Below are 11,133 nucleotides of genomic sequence, written 5' to 3' on the forward strand. Positions count from 1 at the left end.
AAAAAGGTTTAAACAACTTGTTGTTAGAATGACAGGCTTAAACAATATTTGGAGATTAATAAGGGCAAACAAAACAGATGATGAAGATGATCATACCGATGATTTTTATTAAATTGTTCGTATGACGAGGAAACATAATGTTTTCTTTTACTGCTCGTACACACATTTTTATCTCTACATTGTTTATCATGATATAATTTTATATCGTTATTCTATATCATCTTGAATTTAAACAAAAATGCTTAATAACATTCTACAAGCATCCGTGCACTCTGTTCCGAATAGCATTCCCATTATGACTTGTAATTCAATGCTGATCAAACCGGCTGCGACTACCAACCTTCTTGGTGATATTGTAATTTGTTTCATTTTCCTGAGACAAGGACCTTCATGCTTGCCTCCACCTCCAGTGCATCCAAATACTCGAGAAAACGATAATTGGACTCTTGACCTCTCGAACCGGAAGCGGAAGTGCACTTGAGCGGGAAAGATAACGACCGCTTGAAATTCAAGTCGGTAAATAAATGCAGAGAGATGAGGCGAAATGTGGTATATTGATGAGAGTTTTACAAGCATGGCAGGAAAGGTATAAGTTCTCAACAAACAATCAAAGCAGAAAACGATAGCATATCAGTTACTCGAGGATTGGTTAAATGCATTATGATAAAGGCCCCTGGGCTTAAGTTATGATTTCTGTATAAGGGACTGAGTCTGGCTGAATTTAGCTGGGGATTTAAAACAAATGATGGAATGTATGGCGCACTTAAGAAAGGTATTATGTATTGCTTGAAAAATACGACTTGAATAAAGAAGTGTAGAATAAGCAAAACCACATCTTGATAATACAGTCGCATTCCAATTTATGATTTCATTAAAATTGGGGGGAAACTGGGCGGCGCAAGAGTGGGGGTGGACAGGGACAACCGCATCCAATGGGGTTTTTTTTAAGTGGGGAATAGAGGAAGACAGTTGAAAGGTCTTTGGTGTCATGGTGGTGTTACTATATTTCATCACCTGTTATGCGTTGAGAAAAAATATTGTTACCTTAGATGTGGCATGCCACCTACCATGGCTACCAAAGTAGGGCCTACACTGCCGCCCCCTCTAAATAATATTGTATGTTTCAAAATAATTCAATAATAATACTAATGTTAACAGTTTTCTTATACTAGTATAACACTCGTGTACCAATTAACATTTCTATGTGCTACCAAAGGATTGAATATTATTACCCTCGCTTGAATAGCCCGGCAAGATGTTTATATAGTGCACTGCGCAAGCATTTCAAGGAATACATTTCCGCCAAATAACATTTTACCTCCCCAGGGTTGGGTGCAGCAAAAGTGTAGATCAATGTGAAATTTTGTATATTATTTACAAGACTGTGTCTAGAGGAGCATTTCTTTTTCCTTTGTGGTAATCATGCTGCTTTTTATAACACTGTCCAGTTATCAAACCAAAAATACGATTCGTCATTAAAGGTTCCGGTATACGTACAGTGAATGAATTACGAAAAGAATCAAGATAAAGCCAGCGTTACTCCGAAATGATCATACATAGCCGTATTTTTCTTTTACAAATCGATAGGCTAAATGCACTTATAAAGTTGCAAGCTTTTGGATTTTTTCAGTTTTGAGAATATAGATCATCTTTTCTTCAGGGAAATGATCTGCTGGATCATTTCATCATCTGCCTTGATAGGGTGATGTCATTTCGTCGATCGTCCTTATCAAGAATGGCGTCATTGTCGTGATTGCATCTGTGGAAAATTATCTTTTTCTCGAAACATTAAATGAATAAATTGGAGATCCTGGAAAACAGGAGAAACAATATGAAACTGGGACAAGGCAGTGACGTCTCGTGGAAAGGGGGGGGTAATGTCTTTTCAGGGGCGGCGCCAGGCTATTAGAAAGGGGGCAAGACCAGCTAAAGTTGACCCCCCCTTTCTCATTCGAATGATGTTGGTATCTAAGTGTTTCACCGCATAGGTCTATCTTGTCGATAGTCTTGTTTATCTCTCTTCCTCCCCTCTTTTATTGTTTTTGTTTCATTACTTAAACAATCATTATTATATTTGCCTCTTTCATCCCGTAGCATCGTTCATGTGTCTCATCAGATATAGATGAAGGTTTATTCAAAGGCATAACAAGTCGATATAACTACGTGTATATACAACACATCGGTTGAATTACACTGTGATATATTAACTGTTTTTCTTTATCCTTATCCCATATCTCTATTTCATCTTTGAGATTTCCCCCAAGATGATATGTCATCTTTCTTTCTAAAGAACAACATATCAGGGATCGTGTTCTCTTTCCACTATACCATCTCTTGGGAGCGTTTCAAGAAAAGTTCAGTAAGTGGTTTCTACCGACTAATTTGCTCTCAGCCAATCACACACACTTATTTTCAGTAGCTTATAACAATATCACTCACAGTTTGTTTCGTCAAACGCTCGCCATGACCATGAGGACGCCAGCACAATTGGCACAATAGCAACCAGCTTGATGAGTTGATGATGACTTAATAGGTCTATACCTTCTACACTAATGCAATCAATAAAGGTAACCCCATCGAAAGCGCATCATCATGCCAGTCAATCAATCATTCCGTTAACATCCTCGTCACGATCAAGGTCATTCCCGATTGCGTAAATCACGTTCCCCTTTCATCGATGGCGAAGGGCATGTGACATTGGGGGCATCTGCCTCCTCCAGTTTGGGAGGTTTTGGACGTCACCATAGAACCTTATTGGAATGAAAAGGGTTTGCACAAAGGGTACACCCCCATGAAAACACACACACCCACAACCTCATCCACCCTCACGCACCCTCACGCACACCCTAACACAGATACACACTTATTCCCTCTCCCTTTATCTCAATCACAATCATAAGCACGCGAACACTCCAACACCTCCACGAACACCCTCCCACACACACCCAAACCCAAACACTCATCCATACATAATCGTTATACATGTCATGAGTCGCCTTCCAACATGGTCAACGTTCAGATATGCATTTTCGTGCAAGATATGGCTCCGTCCATCCTCTGAAATCATGATCCCTTAGTGGTTTGACATTCACCAAGCCGTTGGCTCTTTGATTCTCAATTTAAACAGAAAATGATACAGAAATATGATCATGTAAGTGAAGATGGGTTAACGCGGGTGAAAGTGATAATCAATTCATTGGTAATTATTTTTATGGGGTTCTTATTTCACCCCATCCTACCGAAGTGACGTCGTTTCCATGCTCTCCCTAATGTGTCATATTTTTCATGATAAAGCAATAGCAAGATCATGATGATGGAGTGCTTATCTTCGCTCGAGAACCACATACAAGCTGAAGTGAAAATTCAATCTTCCCAGAGATATTTGAAGTGTTCATCCTGAGCGCTAAAGTGATGTCTTAATCGTAGCCATATTTCATCATGAAGATCTCTGAAACAATTATATGTGAAAGGTCTAATCTCGATATTATTCAGTGCACGTTTTTCAAAGGATAGGATGCATTAGCGGTGAACATTATGCCAACAAAGACATTGACTGTGGAAAAAAACGGAATTACGTGGTACAAGCTTCAATCCGGCTATTCGTGAAGAAGCTCTTGCTGATATTTGACCAATAGACAAAACATAATTGATGTGGTATAGAGTGTATAAAGTTTAATGCCCCCCCCCCAAAAAAAAAAAAAAAAAAAAAAAAAAAGATAATGAGATCTTCAAATTGTCTGAATTTCAGTATTATTTTTTTTATTTACGTAAATGATGTACTTGTTAATTCATTTGAATATAATCTCGTTTTGTATTTTATCGTTTAAAGATGACCTTCTGGAGGAATTCCCGGTATCCTGCTGGTAGCCTCCTCTGGAAGAGGTTCTGCGGTACCAGGGCGTTGGCTGGAGGTCCAGAGCGCCTTTGGCGTGGTCGAGGGGGTGGCCGAGCCCCTCCACCACCATCACCACCACTCCCACCAGCAATATTGCCTGCTTCATCGGCATCAGCGGCCTTGTAGCAGTTGCTGCCACCGGTGTTGACACCCTGAGGGGTGCCTCTGTAGCACCCGAGGATGTAGGGGAAGTCGGAGGTGGTGTGGTATTGGTAGACTCCGTCCGAGTTGTAGCGGCCGTGGCACTCGTCCAGATCGGCCGAGGTCAGCGTGTTTCCGCTCTCGTCGACGGGGCCGTAGATTGCAAAGCCGTCGAAGGCGACGCCGACCATCGGTGAGGACACGCCAGGGTTGACATCGAAGAGACAGCTGGATGGCTCCCGGTGGTAATGGTATCTGCGTTTTGAGATAATGGTGCACCATAAGGAACACTTAATATTTTATTGGTATGCAATTGTAAATTTATTTTGCCAAAAATGATTTTTTTTTAAATACATTATAGACCTATAATCATTAGGAGCCACGAAGTGATATGGCACAGTCTAACAAAAATGGCTAGAACTATACCATGTATACTATGAAAAATGTATAACATTAAACTTATTAGAAGCATCTCCATCTTATTTTCTTTTTGTGTGCATTTTGTATTTTCTCCCCTTCCTATTATTTTTTTATAATTTTAATTTCCTATGCTCATTTATTTTTCCCCTCTATCCTTCCGATCAATCTTTGTCTTTTTAAAGTATTCAATCCTTCGATGTCCATTTAGGCAAACCATATATCACAGGCGGACCGAGGGGGTCGGGGCAATGCCGGCCCGTGCCCCCCCCCCCCCCTTTGAGAAGCAAAATAACAATTTGTAATGTAAAAATGCCGTTAAAACAAAAGTGTACCCCCGACCCCTCTTGAAAGTGAAGACCTTTTTTTTTCCTTGTCAAAGTTTTCTGGGACGAAATATCCTTAATTTTGGTTTGTCAAAATTTTCATCGGAAAATGTGCCCCCTCCCCCCTTTGGAAAATCCTGGATCCGCCCCTGCTTTATATATTCTCTTTCATTGCACCCATTCCCCCACCCTCCCATATTTCCCCTCCTGCATTGTCCTTACGTTCCGCGCTGATCCGGATGACCATCGCACATGTCAAAGACCTCGGCGCCTTCGCCCTCCACCGCGTTCTCGCCGTCAGCGTCCCATGGGTTGAAAATGGCGATGCCGTTGACCGCGATGCCGATGGGTCCACCGGGGAGACAGGTGGTGGTGGTAGCTACCTGGGGTTCCTTGGGGACGGTGCGGCTAACCGTCTGCTCAAGGATGGAATTGGGGTTGTGGTTCCCGGGAAAGGTACCTTAGCGGTGTCAAGATGATAGGCACACAATTATCAGCTTTCGATATCGATATTCTTACATTAGGACTGGTCTACTTTTTTTTTTCATTTGCATCATATAAAAAAAAATAATTAACTATTGATGGGTAAGCTGATTCCCAGAATTTGGATTTTTTTTCTTAAATTTTTCACATTTCACAAAATGTCAAGCACAAATAAAATCGCTTTATAAAATAATGAAATAATTTCACAAAATGTCAAGCACAAATAAAATCGCTTTATAAAATAATGAAATAATAATGAACATACTGTTAGGCATATAAAGTAACTAGTGCATATAAAGTAACTAGTAAAGTATTTAAGAGAACATGAGATAAAATGACTTAATAAGAAGCCAGGCTTGTAATATTAGTCCCTCGTATTAAAAGCATTGTCACTTATTTTCGTCTAAAATATTAAAGTACGTGTTTATATTTTCTTGGTTTGTCCTCGTCATAGTAGATACATGGAATTTCAGCATGCTTAATGGTTATTTGTCATTTTTTTTAAATCTTCTTGCGTTTTTTTTTAATTTGTGCTGTATGTTGTTTGTTTTGTTTATGCTTATTTTTGTTTTAACCTGATTTTATTTTGCTTTATTTTCGATGCCCTGGCAACGATTTTTTTTAATAAGGGGTGCTGTGCTGGGCGTTTTTTTTTTTCAGGTGGTTGTCGTCAGAAAAAAAACAATGACAAGGAAATAAATAACATACACCCTCGCTTCCCAAGGCCACGCTTGTGTTGATGTTTTGTTTTGTTGGGTTTTCCGGGGGGGGGGTAATATCACAAAGTTATGAAAATTCACCTGTTTCATGATCTGGTATGTTGTTACTTTGAATTACCCAGTTCGATCCGCTGGAGGTGACAGTCACCCATCCAGTGATACCAGTATTCCCCTCAGGTGCCCCGGTGGTGCCGAAATACGCCGTCTCCTCTACCGTGATGCCATGAGCAAGGGCTACACCGAGAGCCACTAGCAATGTCCGCAACATGATTGGAAGTGATTCTCTATTCAGTTTTAAAATCATATTTAAAAAAGAAATAATGATAAGACCTCGTATACTCGTATAATGCTATTCAGATCTTAAAATCCTATTTTAAAAGAAACTTATGATTAGACCTCGTATAATGCTGCGACATGACGTCACTTGGCTAAAGTTAGAGACCCACATATAAGGGATTGAAATTGACACAGAAGATCACCCCTGTCGATACTTTCATCATGTCATCATTTATGAATTAACAATAATATATCACAGATCCATTTACAATTGGCGTTTGTAAATAGATCTAAAGACTAATGCGATGCTATCAGCACCAATTCTAATGCAATTTATTTAGCAATGTCGACATAATCTTCTCTTATTGTAATCTTGCAATTTGATACTTTTCACAACACATGAGCGAACTATTATGTAGGAATAGACAACAAGTACATACATGTAAAAACTTTAATGGGAACTTTTTGACTTACCTCTCTTATGAAGCCGATGCGCAGATGTAAACTGTATTTCTCGTCCTTGAATAGTTTGATATTTCTTGAGTGTTACACAACCTTGTCCGTATCCAATGGTGTCTACGTTGCATAAAGAAGCGATGTTGGTAATTAATCTGTTTTGTCCATGTTCAAGACCTCTGAGAGTTTCGACATATGGCGACGAAAGATAATTACGTCAAAGATAGCATATCAATTACTTTGTCGAAACATTGGTTTGACCCTTTTCAGCATATTGACATTATGATAACTGCATTATTTTGGTCACCTTTAATTGCCACACAACATCAACAATGCATTTGAAGGAACCCATAGCTGCATAGCATCTTCTGATATTATGAGAGTTTTGCGAGAGCTACACGTAGATATTGAACATTCGGAAATACCGTAGTTATGATACTACCCAAAACGAAGAACACGCAAAGAAATATCGCAATAATCGATATCCCACAGACAGACAGATGTTTTTTTTTTCATATTTCTTACTCCAATTGAAATCTTGATTTTGTATTAATTGTTCTATTGGGGAGGAGGAGGTGTGCTTTTTATTATTTTTTTAATGTTTCTTGTTCCATCTTTTGAACGTCTAAGATGGCCATCCTAAAGTGAGGGTATTGCACCCAAAACTGAAATTACCATAAAATTCGTCTTTAATTTTATGAACCAGCAATATATATCACCGGAATAGTAATTAAAATCAAAAGAACAAGAACAAATAAAAGAATAACAAATAAATAAATAGATGGATAGATTAATTAGTTAATCAATTAAAAATATATATATGTAAATAAATAAATGCATAAATGGGTAAAAGAAAATGAATGAATATATTAATAAATACTAAATGAATTAATTAACTAATCAATTGATTAATAACAAAAAAATAATAGTTTTGATTGGATAGAAGGAGGCGGCGTATATTTTCACACTGCCTTTTATCCGAGGAATAATGGTAAGTCGTAGTATACGTGGCTCAAAGTTAAAGAAAAAAATAGACCGATTTTTATTTGTTATGTCGGGCCGTAGAAGTGATGGGTCTGTGTCTTCAGTCCACGGATATTTACCTTAAGTTTCAATGACCAGGTTAAGACACATCCTTGCCACTATTACTAATCATGCTAATCACTGGGTTAATCATTTATCTTTTAAGTATTTATTAAGCTGAATATTTTCTCACACTTCGATTGGGCATAAAATTTGCATATTTAGGTGTTATTGTGGAGCCAGCATTTAAAAAGTTTGTTAAACCAAGAAATTTGGGTTCAGTTTGCTCATCCTATACCAAGAGTAGTGCCACGAGGGGAGGGGGCGACCGCCTCCCTTGTGATTTTACAAGTAGTGAAAAGGGGAAGGAAGAAACAGAAACAAACAAAAAAGATTAAAGAAGTCTGAATGAAAAGAGAAGTCTTGGTCTTTAAACTTTATAGCCCGTATTCTTAACTTGGGTTTGATTTAAACTCTATAGTATAAAGTTGTGGTTTAACTAAGGATGGCCAACAGTACTGTGACAGACATTTAACAAAAATGGCGAAGGTTCAATTTATCAGCTTTTTAACGCTCAAATAATCGATAACTATCTGGAAATGGTATACTCAAACAGTTTTCTTCATCATTAAAGCGTGACGAAATTGCACAGTAAACATTATAAATATACAATGATACATAATTTTGTACATGTTTTGCTTTCCATCATTTACACCATGGCCTAAGTTATACCGGACTTCAGATATTATTTGAAACCAAGATTGACGTCACCAAGTCGTCTTGCCTGGCTTGTTATAAACATGATAAAAGGCCGTGTAAGAGGCGCGTAAGTTTCGGGTAAATTTATATAGGGAGCCATGAGGTCCAAAATCAAACGGCCGTGTAAGGTCACAAGGGCCTACTAACAACGGAAAGGAAACATATATTTATTCGAGCCAACCCATTTTCTCATTTTTTTTATTTTTTGTTATTTTGATGTGGCTGATTGACATAAAGTATGAATATGATTGTGTATCTAACACTGATTCTATTTTTTGATATTACTGAACTTCCCTTTCCGAAATTGGGAAGAAATATCATCAAGTTTGGAAGTATATTTAGTCTGGCGGAAGGATAAGGGCTATTTTACAGCTTCAGGTGATGAATTTTACCCTCAAGAGATGCCTTTACAAATGCCGATTTATTTTTAAAATGAGCCGGCCGAGGAACCCTTTTCTGGTCAGATATTGATTGTCAGATATATATCCTATCCACTGGTAAACATTCGACCCCCAATGTCATCCTTATTTTCAAAAAGTGCCATTTTAACACACGACTCTAAGGGAAATGTTTTAGGCCCGTAAAACCGTAAGTGGAGTGGAAGCTACACTGTTAAAAAAACCTGATTTTACAGAAAAAAAAAGACTTTGCAGAAAGCAATAACAGAATCATTCTGTAAATTCATAAAACAGGAATTTTTCTGCAATTTAACAGAACAGGTCTGTTTAAAAAGGGGAAAAGGGTGTTTTATTAAAGGAAATTTGTAAGGTTCCATACACCAAATACCAATTTCCTGTAAGATTACGCAATCTGGTAAGATTACAGGTGTTCTCGAGACTCTGCTGCAGGAACTTCACAAACATCACTGATACAGTCCAGAAGAAAAGTGCGTTGACGTATACCGTATGAACCGTCCGCTCCGTCTTGTAAAGATTCAAGGTCTTATCTATCTCGACTTAATATAAAACTGATGATAAGGTATATAGATTATGGGGAAGAAATAAATACAATGTTTGTCTATAAGTAAAACATAATTCGCTCTGGAAATGAAAAATTCAGCTCGGAAATCTGGGTCATCAATTGCATGACCCGTCTCTGTCATCATTCATCCTTCTCGATTTTCATTATGATCTGGATTTATCTTTCAGGAAAATACCAAAATCAATATTTTTCAGCAAGATTTTAGTCTAAAAAGGTGTGTGCTAAGATTTCAAAGCGGCTTCTCAATTACGCACACTCGATGTGAGACTGTTTATATATTCTTATAGCGTAATTTTGATACAGAGCTAAAATACAAAGTTTACTTAAAGAGGACGTTTCGGATTCTTCGTGGATGGATATTCATAAAACACGAATTTTACAAAAAACCGGGTTAAATTGATGGTTATTTCAATCATTTATTTTCTTGTTTGTTAATGAATGGTAAAAAATGATGATCTGTCGTATCCGAACGAAGAGAAGAAACGAATGAAATGACCCAATGAATAGTGAAATACTGGGTTTGCGCCACAAAGGGGACAAGGACGTCCCCCTGGGATGTTTTAAGGGTGAAAAAAGAAGGAAAAGGTGAAACAAGGAAAAGAGGACAAAAAGAAAACGAAAACAGATAGTTTTATAAAAGGAGCAGGTTTTTATAACGTTACTCTAAAAATTAAGGCAAAATATGTCTTGATTCTTGCAATCGTTGTTGTTCCTAAAAAGCTCCTAAAAAGTGCTAAAATTGAATCATCAAGAACTACCCATTTTTTTTGCGTGTGTATACGAGATCTGTTTCTTCTACTTATTTTATTGAAGTAAACTCAATATTAAGCCCTTTTTTTAATGTAGGTCAAGAAATAATTTATCATCTTTTTGATCTTATAAGTACTCCTTAAGCTCCACGTTCGTGAAAATTGGTAATCTGATAACACAATGGTAAATCCCACGTTGACAGGTAATTCCTCTAGATTTTCAATATTGACTCGAGAAACACTAAATAGAATACTAGATAGACCCATCAGTATTCCATCATCTCCTAAAATTGGCATTTAAGATGGTTTAAATGCAATAAAAGTTTTAAAATCCGGGCTAATTTGTGAAAAAGTTAGGAATTTATTCGCAACCGATATCACATTTCCAGTAGATTACATCGCCCAATATCTTATTCCTACCGGAATAAGTGTTCGATGAACGCGCGTGACATTTGACGTGACTCGAAGCAGTTATGGATGCATCCTGACTTTCCAAACAGCGATATTAAATCGTTGCCCGAACTTCAATCGATGAACAATTCACTAGAGAGCATGCGCCGTGACCTTTAGGTCAAGATGGGGATGTATTTGCAAACAAGCGATTGTTATCTGATACCGCTTTAGAGGATGAAGGTGACAGATATGAATTCAAAGGTCATGTTTTCAATAATTGAATATAGATTGACTTATTTCATCTGTCTGGCGAGAAAACTGTGACAAAGATACCAGGGCTCGGCGTAATAAAAAAAGGTAAATTAATTTTGATCGGGATTAAATCGACGGCATGCGAGTATTAGGTGCTTGGTTTCCGCCAAAGTTTTTTTTTTCATCATAGTGTCTAGCATGACAACGTGCGCAATGACGGCGTTATAAAACCGTAATACCGACAATATAACGACATGATCAGT

At 37.8% G+C, this 11,133-nt stretch overlaps 1 protein-coding gene across 1 annotated transcript; it reads right to left on the reverse strand.

Annotated features, from left to right (window-relative positions):
* Positions 1-3,733: 3,733 nt before the first annotated feature.
* On the reverse strand, positions 3,734-6,932 carry LOC129278645 (uncharacterized). The gene is made up of 4 exons (XM_054914791.2): positions 6,732-6,932; positions 6,063-6,265; positions 5,002-5,239; positions 3,734-4,291 (listed from the first exon to the last, which is right to left on the reverse strand). The coding sequence occupies exons 2-4, from the start codon at positions 6,247-6,249 to the stop codon at positions 3,817-3,819; spliced, it is 900 nt and encodes a 299-aa protein (XP_054770766.2). The 5' UTR covers positions 6,250-6,265; positions 6,732-6,932; the 3' UTR covers positions 3,734-3,816.
* Between the last annotated feature and the right edge of the window lie 4,201 nt (positions 6,933-11,133).

Source organism: Lytechinus pictus, chromosome 16 (assembly GCF_037042905.1).
Source record: "Lytechinus pictus isolate F3 Inbred chromosome 16, Lp3.0, whole genome shotgun sequence".
In the NCBI taxonomy this organism is placed as follows: Eukaryota; Metazoa; Echinodermata; class Echinoidea; order Temnopleuroida; family Toxopneustidae; genus Lytechinus; species Lytechinus pictus.

Excerpts from the sequence above, each read along its gene's own strand:
- LOC129278645 (XM_054914791.2), bottom strand. The coding sequence starts at position 6,249 with ATGTTGCGGACATTGCTAGTGGCTCTCGGTGTAGCCCTTGCTCATGGC. Across the intron at positions 5,240-6,062 it reads CATACCAGATCATGAAACAG|GTACCTTTCCCGGGAACCAC; the intron begins GTGAATTTTCAT and ends GACACCGCTAAG. Across the intron at positions 4,292-5,001 it reads CATCCGGATCAGCGCGGAAC|ATACCATTACCACCGGGAGC; the intron begins GTAAGGACAATG and ends CTCAAAACGCAG.